General features: G+C 39.6%; 1 protein-coding gene across 1 annotated transcript; it reads left to right on the plus strand.

Annotated features, from left to right (window-relative positions):
* Window positions 1–387: 387 nt before the first annotated feature.
* LOC139127852 (organic cation transporter protein-like) lies at window positions 388–17,240 on the plus strand. Its single transcript, XM_070693710.1, has 10 exons — window positions 388–1,220; window positions 2,412–2,515; window positions 4,422–4,576; window positions 4,756–4,930; window positions 5,504–5,642; window positions 10,989–11,116; window positions 15,071–15,285; window positions 15,771–15,879; window positions 16,510–16,717; window positions 17,145–17,240. The coding sequence occupies exons 1-10, from the start codon at window positions 822–824 to the stop codon at window positions 17,238–17,240; spliced, it is 1,728 nt and encodes a 575-aa protein (XP_070549811.1). The 5' UTR covers window positions 388–821.
* The last annotated feature ends 395 nt before the right edge of the window (window positions 17,241–17,635 follow it).

Genomic DNA, 17,635 nt, shown 5'->3' on the forward strand with positions numbered 1-17,635 from the left:
TTTTCAATACTTTTCTCAGATGATGTACCACTTTAGGGAGCGCATTTTGAAGCTCTTTGATGACTAAGAAATATGTGACCTTCTTAGTCATTCGAAAATCGAACATTTTATTTTCACACATAGAGTTAACACAGGGATGGCGGCAATTTTGAATTTCAAATATCGGTAAATGTCAGACAAATTTGTTGTCCTACACCAAGCATTGCACGTGTGACCCCTGTTATTTATCCTTGATTTGGTAAGAGTATGCTTGACGTTTTCATTGAGGAAAGTTTGAGCAAAAGTTTAAGTCTCTGACTTTGAGACGCGTACAACCCATGACCCCACTATCACAAAGGCAACAATAGACCTAATAAATTCGCTCGCTCTGACAATTAAGCGTCAGCAACAGTGAGGTTAAATTTAGATTCAGCTGCTCTATAATAAGGTGGGTATATAAAAGGTTTATCTGTGACGCTTTGCCTGGAAACCAGGGTCTGCAAACGAAAACAAGACATACTGTACAGATTTGGAGTAAATGTGTAGAGGTTCTGACGACATCAATTCGGAATCTCGCGAGAAATATCCACAATGTAGCCGCCAAATGTTATGTTGTAGCATTTGGTACCGGAGCGAGGTTACAGTATCAGCATAGAATTGTGACAATTTGCATGCCGACCGGCAAAACCGGCAAGGCGGCGTTATCAGCGAGCACAAAGGTCTTTCTCCATGCAGTGATTGTTACATCACTTGTTCGAATGTTGTTATTGTCCTGGCGAACGATGGGACATGACCTGCAATGCTGAAATTATAGACATCACGGGTGCCGGGGCGGACGGGGGATGGATTTCGATACAATACTCGCCTCCTTGGGTGACTTTGGACCATATCAAAGGAAACTCTTTGTGTTTAACGCGGCCTTCTTGATGACAGTCCCGTTCATCGTATTTGCGCAAGTCTTCGTAAGCGACGATGTCGACTTCGTGTGCCTGGCTGAGATTCAAAACGGGTCATCTCCAAACTCGACGTCTTTGAGAGCAACTCGGATCGTTAAAAATAAAGACCGATGTGACCTTTTGGAAAATACACTCACCGGAAACTGGTCAATGGCAAACACGAGTACTGATCTTTTATCGGGCCGAGACAACGGCACTTTGCCCTTTGATACGACTATAAAAGGCCGAACGTGCATGAAATGGGGTTACGACAGATCGCAGCACCAATCCACCACAGTCACTGAGGTAAACACATGTGATACATTGCTTTTATTCTAGACCTTATCAAAATTGTTTGTTGTTTTTTTTAACCTTTTCCCCGGAAAGCAGTATTCAATAAATTCACACGATTTTGAAACACGTAAAAAGCCAATGTGGTTCGGTTTGAAATACGTTTGATTGTCGGAAACACACTTGAACATAGATTTTGCTGGCTGTTGCACTCGCTCGTACGCACAAATGGGCCGATGTTATTTATTCGCCGTTAGACGGCAGACGGGGACGCCCATTTAACAGCGCATGCGTGCAGAGATGATCTTTGACTTGCGTCAATAATTGGCGGAAAGCTAAGGGACTGGTCGGTTTCTTTAATCTGGGGGGGGGGGGTGGATTATATTTGATGCCGTGAAAAAGTGGCTGACCCCGCCCCCTATTCCAGCTTTCAAAAACAGGGTTACCCCCGGACAAAGGTAAATACATACATACATACATACATATATATATATATATATATATATATATATATATATATATATATATATATATATATATATATATATATATATATATATATATATATATATATATATATATATATACTCAGTGGCTTGGTGTCAATTCAGGCAATGTATAGTGCTCGATGCGTTTCCGCAGGGCATAGGTATTGCTAGACGTGGAACTTGTCGTGATTACTCTACAGATGATGATTCACTCCTGACGATTGCCAAGCGCATGAAACAGTCTGTAGAGTAATCACGACAAGTACCACGTCTAGCATATATATATATATATATATAATATATATATATATATATATATAGATATATATATATATATATATATATATATATATATATATATAAAGGCGCGTAGAGAAATATATATGTCTGATATATCAAAGTTACACCCCCGAAGGTCGAGCCGAAAAAACTGCAACGGAATGATGAAATTCACGGCTTGTATGATGTATTTTAGGCAAGGATGAGCCCGTGTTGTACTTCAAAAAAATACTGACCCCCCTCTATCGGGGATTTCAAAAACATGGTGACCTACCATCACCAAAGTCAAAAACAGGGTGACCCATACATCCACCGGCTCCCGAGGCCGAAGAAACTGACCAGTCCCTAAGCAGGCTTCATATCACCATCCTTATTGACATCGAAATCTCGCAAGACAAACAACGAAGGCGTGACTCGTGACGTTGTTTGCTTTGTATAGTGGAACCTGGTGTGTGACAGAAAATGGCTGAGGGAACTGGCCCAGTCTGCAGTCTATGCGGGAATGACAGTTGGATCCGGCATCTACGGAACAATTTCGGACAGGTGACTACAATCCACCATTACTTTTGTTGATGTATACTTGTAATAAGACTTGCGACACTCACAAATAACAAATAATTCTGCACGCACCATTTTGAAAAGTCGAATAAGACCTCATTTTAGGGACTCGTCAGTTTCTTCGGCCTCGAGGCGGTTGATTATTTTTGCCAACGTCAAAAAGTGGCTTAACCCCCCCCCCCCTCCGGTTTTCGAATACAGGGTGACACCCCTATTCCAACTTTTAAAGACAGGGTGACCCCCGCGACAAAGCGGGAATGTTTCATTATTGTCGTATGTTCTGCAGATTTTGTAATGATAAGTACACTTTGCAAAACAGACTTTCAAGCTGCAAACATGCAGAGATCTCTGATATGTATATATATATATATATATATATATATATATATATATATATATATATATATATATATATATATATATATATATATATATGATCTGATATATGCAATTGAAATGTCTGATAAATGCAATTGAATGATGAAATTCGTGGCTGGTACGATGTGTTTAGGCAATTATGACTCCGTGTCGTAATTCAAAAACACACTGATCCCCCTATTTAGCATTTCAAAACATGGTACCCCTATCACAAGTCCAAAGTCAAAAACAGGTGATTCCATGAATCCACCGCCCCCCTGGCCGAAGTAACTGACTTAATTATTTCAGTAGATAAACCTTAATCCCTCCTCTATAACCTCTTCAAATATATTGATCAGAAATTTACATTTGAAAATTAATGTAATGTTTAGGGCCATGACATATTATAAATATAGACTTAGCTTTGCATCTCAATGAACAGAACGCTGTTTTTTTGCCATCCATATACCCGCAATGCATTATCACAAGAAGTGTGTCCTATCGAAGATATTATTTTATTTTGTCATGACTGTAAATCGACCCCTTGTGTTATTTATCAATTGTTTTTATTCATTGATGATAATTGTATGTTGGCCCTTTAAATCGGTGGTAATTTCAAATAATCGCCCTCTGTTCCATGAATAGCAATCGTGCATGTCGCTACCATCATACGTGGAATGTTAGCATACCTCTGTCCAACGATGTGTGACGATTCTGGGTGTGTTATCGTCTGTGTTATGGTCTAAAGTGCCTGTTAATTATAGCGTTCATGCATAGACAGTCTACTGTCTATGGTTCATGTTATAGCCGAACTGTCCGTGAGAAATGCCTGTGTGAATCCTATCATTGATACAAGGAACAGAGAAAGTGTCTCACATGAACATTATACAAACTACTTATCATTTATCGTGGTCATTACATACCGCCCCCTACTGTTTGTTCACAGTAATTGCATATAATACATATTGTCCATCCATCGCTTTGGAACGATATTCCCTCCTATATAATGTTGAAAATGTGTCATCATTATTAAATCGACTGCTTATAGGCTTGTGTTTACTAAATTTAAGTATGAAGGTTTTTCCTTACATTAATTTTTTCCATCTGTCCTTATGTATTTGTGTTATATTAATTTAACTCAGGGCAGATTGTTTTCTACTAACGATGTATATTTCTAAGGGCTCTGATGTAAAATACAATAATTTTGTAAATCAGCCTACCCTCTTTAAATAAAGTGTAAATAAATAAATAAAATAAATAAATGAATAAATAAATAAATAAATAAATAAATAAATGTTTAAAGAGCCTACGCTGCACTCTACCTTCTGTTTATTGACAGTATAAATGCATAAACTCTTCTGAAAAATTGTTCCGAATGCTTATTGATGGAAGTCCCTTCAGTTCATTCGTAGCAGGGATGCACGGCTAGTACCTCCTATTCACTGACTGTAGTCACGTGTAGTGATACATTTTCATATTCACCCGTGATTACAGATCTTGGCTAAAATGATGCATATTTCTATCTCATATTTAGGTATGGAAGATTGCCGTCGATTGCCTCGGCTTTGTTTATCCAAAGCGTATTTTGCTTCCTGTCAGCGGTATCACCACATCTCGCCATGTTCATTTTCTGTCAGTTCATCGTTGGCTGCACATACCCAGGTGTACTGGTGGCATCGTATACATACGGTATGTAGTGTACAGAATATTAGCACGGCCTATGAGCGGTGAACTAGAAAATCATTGAAGAAAATTGAGAGTCTCCGAAGCGCATTCTACTTTAACTTTTACATTTGTGTTGATGACATATTTGTAGAGACGATATATCTTAGGACATTTAGTAGGATTTTTCTTTTCATACGATACAGTTATTGAATGGACTGGACCTTCAAAGAGAGCCATCATAGGGAATATGTTAGCACTGACGTTTCCACTGGGTCACATGATCTTTGCTCTCGTTGCATATTTCCTGAGGCACTGGAGGCTGCTACAAATTGCTGTTGGGATACCTCAAGCCGTCCTACTTGTTGTCTTCGTATTCAGGTGCGAGTCTGTTGCCCGGGTCTTTGAGAGAGAATCTGGCCATTTGTTGTCCACCTACCATAAAGTTCTATTTTGGGGCGCGCATAAGGCTCAATTTATAGAGCGTAGTGATCATGCTATTTGTGTGAGACCTGTGACCTCCTCCCCTTCTGACCTCGCCTCCGCTCGACGCTTTTTGATAAGACATTAGTAGGCTTAGCTAGGACCAATATTTATCACAGGCATCGACCGTAGTTGATATCGCCTTTAGTGTAGCCCCTTTCTACTGAACTAAAACCGCTATCAACAACTACGGTGGTGCCTGTGATATTCACATGTCAATCCCACGTAAGCCTCCAATCGCCCGATTTGCGGTACACCAAATTCATTATATCAAGGTCTATCGTAGGTGGTGAAAAAGTGGTCTCGTGTTTCGTTCACAGGTGTACTTTCATCCGCTTTTAGTTTAGATCTGTAGCGTACGCAGTTTTAACGAACGATCTTGACTGAAGACGACACATAGCAAATACAATCGAATAAATTAAAAATATAACTTGAAAATGTAATACTTTCTTCATCTCTATTTCATTGCAGACTCATTCCAGAATCACCAAGATGGCTGCTTTCACTTGGGCACGTGAACGAGGCTGATATCATCATACGAGAGGCGGTGCGGACCAATCAAAAGACACTTCCAAGTTCCTATTTTGCGTATACAAGATTATCATCACACGTAAGAAAATATGAGGGAAATGTTTCATATTTTTACAATTTTTAGCTCATATTTGGTTTTATATATAAATACCAAAAAGAGCTTATATGATGAGTCTGAGTGGCGTCTGTATGTCTGTATATTTGTTGGTATGTGCGGATGTATGTCCGTCACACACAAAGGCTCCCATACCGCCAAAGCTACCGTCTCAGTATTTGGTGTACAGGTAGATGTAGGGGTTGAGATGTGAATTTGTTCAAATGAACACATCAGTGTCAAAAATGCGCAAATGAGGTAAGAAAAAGGGAAATACTGCAAGTGTGCAGGAGTGGTGGCAGTGAACTAAATCAGCCCACACATCTGAATAAGAGGATTTTGACCTTTAACCTATTTGTATGCAGCTGCCAGGGTACCTATTATGTTTGGGAGTGGTAGCAGTAACTGAAACAGCTAATTGTTCATTTCCTGTCATTGTTTATGAACTGTGACATATTAACAGATCTGGTGAAACCAGATGGATGTCTATTTTTGTACATCCATGGTAGAAAGATTCTCTGCTATGCATGTTGCTAAGTTGACCTTCAGTATCTAAAGTTTCAGACCTTATTTACTTTTGTCATTCTTAATTTCTGGTTTAAATATTTCTTGTTGTTTTTCTGGTTGTACTGTGCAGAAATTGTCATAACATCAACGTATAATTTTCCTGCACTGAACAGATAGAAATAACGCTTTTTCAGGGCTCCCATAGAGAGCTAAGCCGAGCATGTGAACACCCTACATGAGCAAAAAAAACATTAGGCTGAGCGTGAAAACGCCCTACATGAGAGAAAAAAACATTTGGCTGAGCATGAAAACACCCTACATGAGTAAAAAACATGTTGCATTGTGGGTATTTTCAAGATGGCAGCCGCCATGACAGCCTGCACTGAAAGCTCTGGTGAGTACATATTTTGGTCGATTTTACCGTTGAGAAGCATTATTTAGGAAAAATAAAAACATCAGAGTATGCAGCAGTATTTCAAGTGTCTATGCACATAGTTTAGTTACATAGCAGAAGCTCAAACTACAAAGATTACTTCAACACAAAATCGCTCAGTGGGTGATAAACTGCTACATGTACAACTTTACTTCACAGTGTGCTGTAAACTGTGTACAAGAGACTGAAGCAATGGATATGCATGTTTACGAGTATCTTTGGGGGTCGAAACAGATTTTGTCCTCGACTAGCCAGCTCCAATAACTCAAGTCTACTGAAGACCATTCAAATTATGTACAAAGGATGTGCTTATACTTTTATTCACGATTAATATAAAGCTAAACCTTTCTGTAAACTGCGAAAAATGATCATATTTCTGTGGTTCAAAAACTCCTAAACTTTTCCTTCATTTACAACAGCATGCAACTCTACATACCTTGCTGTACCATGGGTGAACTTGTCAGAGGAAGATCATTGCATTGAGAATGCCACTCAAATCCCAGATGACAACAATACAATGAAACTGCAACAGCTGATGAAGTGAATGGTACTGATGACAATGAAGGGATTCTAACATTCCAGTAAACACTATCATATCTCTAAATTATTTAACAAAAGACAGTTTTGTATATTGTTCTACAAGTTTTTCGCTCGATAAGGCATGTAGATCATCTGTTATTCTATAAATAGAAAAGCAGAATAATAGGCAGAAAAGGAATCTGTTAGCTTTTCTGTCAGCTGTATTTATCCAGTAGAGTAAAAGCCAACATGGTCTTGTTTTGTATTCTGCAGCACCAAAGTCTGCTTCGGTCAGTGAGTTTTATTGGCATATTTATGGAGATGTGTTCTTTCAAGAAAAGGGCTACACTTGCTGTTTCATACAATTCTATATTACTATATTCTATTTATTTCATATTATTTAGTTTCAATAACATGATTTCATTTACTTCGCAAGAAGTAAATATATTTGAATAAATAAGTGAAAATAAATCTTTTCCATAAAATATTATTAGTTTCTGGTATTTCATAAAATGTGAGTGCTGGTGAATTGAAGGAAAATCACTATTTTTAACTTTACTTTCATTTCATCGTATATGTACCGGTACCTCGTCTAGTATCATCTTTGTATTTCTTGACGTTACCCAAGTTTAGTTTTGCACTATTGCTTCCAACCTGGTACTGGATAACCAACCGTAGACAATATGCAACTGGCTTACCCTGGAAGTCAATCAGAGAATATGACCCTCTGTTGATTGGATTTAGGATGATAGTGCAGGCAGGGGTTACCAATAACTAATTATGTTTATCAGAGTTACACCTCAGTGATCAAATCATTACTGGTTACAATGAGTAGAAACACATTAACTTTTGTTGACTTCCATGGCAAGTCCTCTTGCATTCTCCTCAGCATGCTTGCTCTGGCATTAGGTTTGGAATTACACAAAATGCTAGAATCTGTGTTTGACAACATAAAAAAGACTGAGGACATACTTAATTAATGTGTTACACACTGTCCACAAATATGATTTTATTCTCAAGTTTTACAAGTTTTGCCATTTTGATCAGTGCCAAAAACTATCTGTGCCAATAACCCAGGGTCTTCAACTACTAATATAGCATACATGCAATTACTAGAAAACAAAACTGTATTGATTCATCAATTATTCCAAAATAATAAATGAATGTGACAAGTCAAGCACTGTATCTTCTACATGTAAAATGCATGTGCTGAAAGCTAGCAACACTGGGCCATACTGGCTGTTCTGATGGTGAAATTATCCTCTGACCTTAATTTTTTACAACTTTTTCCAATTCTAATCAACAAATTAAATTTCCCTTTGAGATTGTGGTAATGTCAAACACCCTGTGTCAAAACTCCCCCCCCCTTTTTTGCTGCCTCATCTAAGTGAGACATCCCAACTGGTTTGTGTCTTGCTCATCTTCTTTTTTTTCTCTCAAACAAGTGGTTCTGGAAAACAAAAGAGAAGCTGTCATGAGTTATAAAATATTTTAATTTTGATGATATATGTCAAGTTCAGCTGTAGATTGTTGTGAAGTTACTGAGTACAATTTGATTAGTTTCTGCTAACAAGACAGTACATCACAACAGCTAGCTATGGTTACCTGTACTTTAATTTAAATTTGGACCTCTAGAAAAATACAGGAGCAGAGAGAGTAAAAAAGAAAATGTCAAAGACTATGACAGGCTAATCCAGATCTGAACCTTCATACAGTACATCATGAAAAGATATTCATTTAATTTTGATTTAAAAGTCGACAAGTTTGACTGTTTCGAATAGATGGGCAATGGAATTCCAAATATTCACAGCATTAATAAAGCTGATGATCTCTGACCTGTAGCTATTCTTAACATTGGTGGGTGAAGGTTACCATCATTAGCACAATGATACATGTATTTTCTCTAATATACCGGTAGTGTTCACTGCTTTTAATGGCTCTCTAATTCTCTGCTAAATAGTAAAGCTCACACAAACATGCACATGATGCACGACAAATAGCAAGCACATTGATATTTTGGAGACTTTTTTCAATAATCCTTATCTTGAATGAAAAGTGACATATTTTAAATCCTATTAATGTATATGTAGGACACAATCTGACTCGGCATTATGCATTCAAGTGTTTATGCACAGTTCATTACATCTCAGATGCTCAAACTGTAATAATTACTTCAGCACTAAAACTCGAAGTAGGTGAATGACTGTAGCTGTAAACTTCCAAAACATTTGAGCTGTACAGTGTACTACATGCATCGCTTGTCGGCTGTGCAGTGTGTAAGAAAGTTCTTGCAGTGCTTCAGAGCATTGGTAGCTCTATGTTCAGAGGCAATGCTAGCTCTGCATGGCAGGGCTGTGTGTTACCGGCGTTATACGGCCTCCGTATAACGCCGGTAACACACAGCCCTGCCATGCAGAGCTAAGGCAATGCATGTGTTATCCTAACCCACTAAGTGATTTTGTGTTGAAGTAATCTTTGTAGTTTGAGCTTCTGCTATGTAATGAACTATGTGCATAGACACTTGAAACACTGCTGCATACTCTGATGTTTTTATTTTTCCAAATAATATTTCTCGACGGTAAAATCGACCAAATATGTACTCACCAGAGCTTTCAGTGCAGGCTGTCATGGCGGCTGCCATCTTGAAAATACCCACAATGCAACATGTTTTTTACTCATGTAGGGTGTTTTCATGCTCAGCCCAATGTTTTTTTCTCTCATGTAGGGCGTTTTCACGCTCAGCCTAATGTTTTTTTTGCTCATGTAGGGTGTTCACATGCTCGCTTAGCTCTCTATGGGAGCCCTGTTATTGTTGATCTTTGGTATGTACCAATTCTGATCAAATTTGAGCGACACCGTATAATTGCGGTATTTTTGTGAAATTAGAATGGAAGTCATATTGCCTGAGCTGTGAGAGTTATAACTCCTAAAATTAGTACAATTTTAAGGAGTATACATTTTGTGCTAAGTATAACCACAGGTAAATACACAACATTTGACAGCATCCTGCTTGACTTGTCATTGAGCAACAATGACACCATCATATTAAACACCTATTGCCTGGTCATGAGGGCTATAGCGCCCGTCTATTACCCCGAGGGGCCGTGTGTTACCAGCAACACATCGCTATTCCCCGAGGCCGTAGGCCGAGGGGTATAGCGATGTGTTTCTGGTAACACACGGCCACGAGGGGTTATAGACGAGCGCTATAGCCCGAATAAAGACCAGGCGATAGGTGTTTTATAACACAGCACATGCTCATGTTGTATCGTTATATAGTTTTTAATGTGTTTTGATATTTTGCACCACAACAATCCATTGTAACAAGTTTACTGGGCGATGTTTCCACAGCGGTTTCAGTTGTACGTGGTAGTACCACTTTCTTTCAAAAAATATTCTAAGCATACCTAGCGACATCCTTTGTTGCACTTTAATCTATTCCGTCTATGAGCTGTTCAAGTTCCTACGCTGTTGGACTGTTGGAAAATGTTGGAAAATCTGTTTTAGAGAATGTGTCGTCACCTATCCCGGACGCACATCACGTTCCAGTCACCCGCCATTGTTGCAAAGCTGCAGACGACACTACGGTCACGTGACCAGACACTTTTCCAAATTTGGTCAGGACTATTTCCCTAGGGAAATAGCTTTTCAAAATACCCTCTGACGTCACTTTTTTCGATCTGATGGGGACTAGACGTATCTATTTTCTCGTCACGTGACGTATTCTAGCGAATCGCGACACGGAATGAGCATGTGGCGTGTTATAATATCTTATACGAAATCTCACCCAAACGCCATTCTGCTAAATACCACTGAAGGCTGATTGAAAATGAATGCTTGCTATAGATCTTTCTTTTTCTCTACCAACTCAGAATACGATGAAGGAAAAGGCACAGAACCGGAAGAAAAATTCGAAGTCACAAAGCAACCACTACAACTACACTGATCTGTTCAAAACGCCAAAACTTTGCCAAACAACCCTGATAATTCTGTATTTATGGTAAGTAGTCGATATTTCATAATACGTCATGGTTTGATCTGACGACATCGTTTATGTCATTAAAATTGTTCCCAAATGTTTCCCTTCTTTGTTTGTCTCTTAGTCACCGAATAAAAAATGTATACATATGTGAATACATAAAATACAGAACAAAACTAATGTAAGACATAATTACTGTTTGAAAAGGCGAGCCAATCATGAGCTTATTTGTTGCTAGTTATAGGTTAACATGAAAGTTTTCCGGATGTAAAACATACATACAGTTCGATAGAATGAAATATAGATAGAACATCTTACCTTAAAGGTATACAGTCACCTGTAATCTAAATATGCCCATATATGGTCAAAGGGGCGTTCCGTGGTATTCAAAATGCCCATGTGAGGGCGCTGTTTTTAAAAAGCGGCCACCCGCTTAAAATCTGTGATTGGTTAGATTTTCTCTTTCCATGGTAACTGTGGCAAAATTGGAACAGGTGACAGTATACCTTTAAGGTAGAACGCGCCTCGAAAGTGCGGTGAAATACTTAAAATTTTGCTCAAAATTCCCTCAAACTCTAAACCGTTCCCTTTCGCAATCATTAATAAATATCGGGGGTCAGCGTGCAAGCATTGGTACTAGGAGACTGAAAAAACAACATTTACGAGCACTTAAAGGGCTGGTAAAGATTAAAATGAAATCGCTGAAAATGTGATTTGCACTCGTTAAATAACACAAGGAAAGGCACAAGCAAAAAATTTATGGCGGAAAATGGTTTAAAGTGCGCATTTTCCGGCGAAAAAATGCGTTTTCCGAAGCTTAGTCACATTTTCCCGCAAAAAAATCAAACCCGGAAGTGTGACGTCACTTAAGCGCAGCCTATCTGTACATGTATGGAACACGATGGCGACTTCTGTCGAGTTGCGCGACCAAGACAGTTCAGGACGAACAACAGCTAGAATTTGGGCTGTACATGGCAGCTGTAGGTCTCTATCAAATGTGTCAGTCATACTGACAAAACGCTCGCTGGCTCCACTGTTATGTTAGTACTACCACAGAGTACCATAGACAGAGTGGCAACACTTGCATGCCTTTTGTTCCATGGTCGTCTCGGTAGACTATTGGCTTTTCATATTAAAATGAGCTTCAAAGGTGTTAAACTTTTTGGAGGCTTTGTTTGTGGTTGATAATTACACGAGATTATGCGAAACATACGACGAGATGGCATCGTACTGCCAGTCGCGTAGCAACCATAGTTACTTTGTGAGCTCTAAGGCCAGAAACACTGCTTCACGCCAATCAAAACATAACACGCCAGCAGTTTCATAAACATGTCCTTTCTTGACGCACGTGTAAAAGACGGTATGACTGACCGTAAACCATCGGGTAAAACCAGACAGTATCGATAAAAGACTTTCAAATTTGGTTCTAACACACTCATTATATATTCATAAAAATATGAGAGGAATTTTTAAAATGGTTAAAACCCACTTTCCTGAAGCTCAAAACACTCCCGTTTTTGCCAGCACATCAATTCCGATCAGCACCACACGACGACAACAACAACACAAACTTTGTCGAACATACTTTCGCTTAACAATTGGTGAAAATCCGAAAATTACCGAAGGGTGCATGGTCGGCACTCTTCGGAAAAGCGAGCCAAGAGCTTCGTGAGGCGAGGCAAACATGGATTGCTTACGTAACCGCTTCACGCCTTAAACAATAGCTGTTGCCACTCTGTCTATGGTACTCTGTGGTCCTACTGACAAAACGCTCACTCGCACTGTCCGTATTATCCATGGAGGTAGAACTCTTCTGGTACCGCCGTGCCGTGGTATTATCGTACTGTCTTCCATGTCAGTCCTGACAAAACGATATGGGCTGCGCCGCTGATAAAGGCCGAAAAGGCTAGGCTGTCATCGCCGAACAAACCGGGGTTGTGAACATTACCGGCCGAAACAATTTGGGCTAAAACCTACAAGTGCCGAAATAGCTAGAAACCTGTGGAAAGTTGTGTATCATGTATCTGTGTATCATTGTATGATCTGTTGCAAGACAGTGCGCGAGCTGCGGTGTTTTCGAATCATGTACGCCTGAAAACTTCTAATCTTTGACATAGTTTTGACTTGAGATTCAGAGCCCATATAAGACGTGGAAAATTGTGGTCTCCATAATCATGATCAGTATCTCACTTTATATTATTCCCATCGATCTGTAAACGTTGATTGACCGACTGTCAAAGGTCACGCCGTGCTGAGCTACACAAGCCAACGGCACATACGTTTTTTCAATGAATCGTTGTACCGCACACGTTTTTAAATTCAACTGTAAATTTCTGATATTTTTCACAGAATTATTTCTTCGGCAATGTAAGCTTAGGTCTGTTGTTGTTCTAACTTCTACACTGAATACACCGTCAAGTGTGAACGGTATGATATTTATTTAATCATCCCTACGTACATCAGACGATCGATTGCGCAACACATGGTTTGGCCACATAGAAATGCTTGGAAAGCAAGCACTGCAGTCGTCCGAGTCGTTCATCATCTTCGGTTACGTAGAACTCGTGGGGTAGAACTACACCACCAAAATAGTCTAGCCAATCACTAGTTTTATTGATAATCTTATAAATTACGGCTTGCCTTCTGGAAAATTCATGATCGTATTCCGTGAAAACAATCGTCAGTGAAGTGTGTGTAGCGAAGTACATGTACGCGCCTGGCTAGCTCTGTATGGCAGGGTGTATTAAACGGCAGATCGTCTATGTAGCCGACACAAACACGAACTGTCTGATACCGGCTACCAAATACTATGAAAAATAGCAAAGAATGAGCTACAAAATCACTATCAGTTTTAAGTTGCAGGTAGAATAAGTCTGTGCCTTTGTATAAAATACCTGTTATTACGGCCTCCCGTATAACGCCGGTAACACAAAGCCCTGCCATGCAGAGCCAGCGCTTGGCTACAGGAGTAAAATTAACCCGCTTTGCTTTCACAAATTTGGTCCATTTTCTGGCCAGATCTTCATCCTTCGGTCATTGAAACATTTTGATACTGACTGAGAACAATGCACAGCGATACAACGCTTAGGCGCTGTCACAGTTTTTACGATGGATTCGAGAATGCACACGAAAGAACTGACGTGAATATATGGCCGGCGGTCAATGTGCTGTAAATTACGTCATACCCGACATTTGTCGAAGTGTACCGAAGATTTGTATCTTTGTTGCCAAGGGCGTCGCTAGGGCCTTTATTCGGAACTGGGAGCGCAGTTTTGAAAAATTCCAATGCAGATCTTTTTCTGACCATTTTTATTCATCAAAATAAACAAGCAATAAAAATTCATTTTACTTTTCACCAGCCCTTTAAAATTCAAAATTGTCGCCATCTCTGTGTTAATGCGAACGGGAACAATTAAATTTCAATTTTTACAAAGATAAACGATAAGAACGTTATTTACTCTATCAAGTGCAAATTAAGTCCCCACAAGTGGTACACTACAAAAGGTGTTATAAAGGTTTGAGAGTCCGAGTGACTGTAGTATCCCCAAGGCGCATTCTATCATAACAAGGCAATCATGTGCTCGCCGATGGTGTTTTTTTTAGATGGAAAAGTATATCAAAACAACACAAAGAATTTAAGAGAGTCTTAAATGCAGGCAAACATGTCATACACATCCCAATATACTGCTATTCAAATCCCTTTTAGACGAACAATATCAATTGAATCAGACATGTATATTTTCAAAATAACTCTGAGATAATATAATAAATTACGAGAAACAGACAACAAAGTGGTCACATTTTCACACTTCGTCTCGCGACAGTATATCCTATAATATTGCCAGACACGTTTACAACATCATGCAACGGCGCTTCGCAGAAATATTTCCGTCTGACACTATAGTTTCGATGTGGATTTTTGAGCTGCTCTACCATACAAAGTAACCAGTGTCTATGCATATTTTACTTATCCAGCTTTTCAATTGTGTTGCCCTATTTTGGATTATCGGTGTTTTCGACGTCATTTGCCGGCAACAGATATGTCAATTTCTTCCTGTCTGGATTGGTTGAAGTGCTCGCTATACTGCTTTCGTCTTACGCACTCCACCGCTGGGGGCGCCCTAGGCCGATCGGAGTGTGTAGTATCGTCTGCGGCGTCTTTTGTTTCCTCAGTCCATTTCCAAAGAACGGTGAGTTCACTTCGATTTGGCTTTGAATATTCATCAATTATTGAACATCTTGCAGGCTTGGGTCGTGCAAAGATATTTTTATAATGTTAGGCATTAATAAATATTTTTTCCGAGCAGCAAATGGGTACACCTGAAGAAGAAATGGTCCGCACATTGAAAGTCTTAATCTCGTGATATATCGTGGCATAAGTAGCCCTGCATAAAGAGGGTCTACGCTCGCTGCAAACAGAAGTACAGGTCTTTAGTTCACCGAGCGGAAAAACCTTTGAATTCCCCATCGACAGACTCATCACATGCTTTACGAGTACAAAGGACAATTCAAGCTTATCTTAAGAAGTGTCGAGTGCGTGGAAGGTTGATCGTTATTTACTTTCATATGGTTACAAGTTTTAATCGTCATGTTATAGCCTGTTCTCCATTGTCTCGACAAATAAATGTGAAGAAATTTTTAATGACGATCTTACATGTCACCTGTATTCTCACAGGTTTACAACACTTAGGCACTGCATTCGCATTGATAGCTAAAGTCGGGGCTGCGGCGGCCTTCTGGTCCAGTTTTGTTCACGTGGCCGAACTCTACCCAACTGTCGTCGGGTAAGTTGTATTAATGAACATACCAGTGGGCCACGACGCGATATGCAATTCTTTTCTCCGATTAAAAACGAAGAGATTATTGAAAGAAAAGAGGACGACATGCTATCTATCAGCGTCTTTTCATAGGCAAGGGTGAGAGAAAAGCCAAAGTAATTGAAGCAGGTGTTGTAGGCCGGCGAGAGCTCTCTTTGCCCGATAACATACGCGTTGTTCTCATTGTAAAATGCAATTTTGACAAGTACATTTGTTATGTATACGATTGGTATCTTTGGCATATGAATCCTAGGCCAAACTCAACTTCAGTCTGTGGACAACAAGGACGGTAGACATTTTCGTACAGATCGTGACCACGAGTTGAACACAAAGCATTTCGACATGTCTGCCAGTAGGACAAGATAGACTGATATTTACTTTTTTATGAGTCAAAAACCTTGAAATCAGTAAAAATAACGGATTGATAACGGTGCCTTAAAGGGGCGGGATTTTTATCTGCTGTATCTCAACGTCTGCGAAGAGTTCTTTGGGCTGAGTACGCGGCACCAGCCTTCGTATATACATGTAGTAAGCAATCTGTCTTCAGAATCTGGTTTTGGTCTTGATGAAATTTCGATCTCATCATTTTTGTTGCAGTAACAGTGGTTTTAGCCTTTGTGTTCTCGTAAGCCGCACATCCACAATCCTGATGCCCTTCATGCGATTGCTATCAGATGTATGGCAGCCTCTTCCCTACGTCATCATGGGATCCTTGACAGTGTTAGCGGGGGCTTTGGTGTTATTGGTGCCGGAAACGAAAAACCGTCCCGTACCGGCGACGATTGAAGATTTGAAAAACTCACAAGTGAGTATGTGTGCTGCTTTCATATCGTTTGCGTGTTCTGACTGTTGCACAGTACAGACGTCGATACATTTTTGAATTGGTATCCGGTTTGAGAATCTTAGGGTGCATGTAAACGGTGTTTTTATTCTCGGTTAAAAATTCAAATTCTCCGTTTCAAGTATAGTACACATTAATTCCGTGATGTCAACCGACCATTGATACACTGTTGTTGTTGTTGTTATTATTGTTGTTGTTGTTGTTGTTGTTGTTGTTGTTGATACACGGGGCAAAAGCACTGAACAATTATCAAATCTCGCAATATCCTATGGAATTGAAAATGGAGGCACCAATCATACTGGTATGCGTTTCGAACAGTTTTTTTCTGAGCTTGCAATTGCGTCGCGAAATAGATTCAAATACACACATTTTATGCCTTTTCTGTTGACAGAAAACGAAGAAAGCGAAGGAAGAGGGCGACAATGCTGTGATAGCCGGAAAGTCAGACTATAAGCTTTGCGAATCTGGCGTGAACTGTGATGTATGAATGCCTCTTACTTTCGGAGCGAGCACCTGTGCTTGCCGACCTCTTCAAATGTCCTTTCCGTCTTCTAGGAGACTGCAAGCGCTTGCCGTATTTCGCGGAATCCAACATGTCGGCTCGGCAAAAACGACCGCGACCGGTAAATCCAAATTCCATCGCAGTTGTAAGAGACTGGAAACCTGCGTGTTTTTGAGCTAGTATGGCCTATTCTTGTCCTCCAGATAATGCGATTGAATGGAGCTCAGTTTGACAGTCGTGATTTCATCTGCGTAACTGGCTAGGGAAGGTTCGCCTTATGCAAATATGACACTGAAGCTAGACCTGTACATACCTCGGCTCATTCTGTTGACTAAGTACTATTACAGCTGAACATTCAAGAAACAAAGTTCAATTTGTTT

This window comes from Ptychodera flava, unplaced genomic scaffold, assembly GCF_041260155.1.
Source record: "Ptychodera flava strain L36383 unplaced genomic scaffold, AS_Pfla_20210202 Scaffold_38__1_contigs__length_1544198_pilon, whole genome shotgun sequence".
Taxonomy (NCBI): domain Eukaryota; kingdom Metazoa; phylum Hemichordata; class Enteropneusta; family Ptychoderidae; genus Ptychodera; species Ptychodera flava.

Bases quoted from the DNA above. Each gene is read 5' to 3' on its own strand.
- LOC139127852 (XM_070693710.1), top strand. From the start codon at position 822: ATGGATTTCGATACAATACTCGCCTCCTTGGGTGACTTTGGACCATAT. The intron at 4,577-4,755 runs GTATGTAGTGTA...CATACGATACAG, and splicing joins GGTGGCATCGTATACATACG to TTATTGAATGGACTGGACCT. The intron at 16,718-17,144 runs GTGAGTATGTGT...TTCTGTTGACAG, and splicing joins AAGATTTGAAAAACTCACAA to AAAACGAAGAAAGCGAAGGA.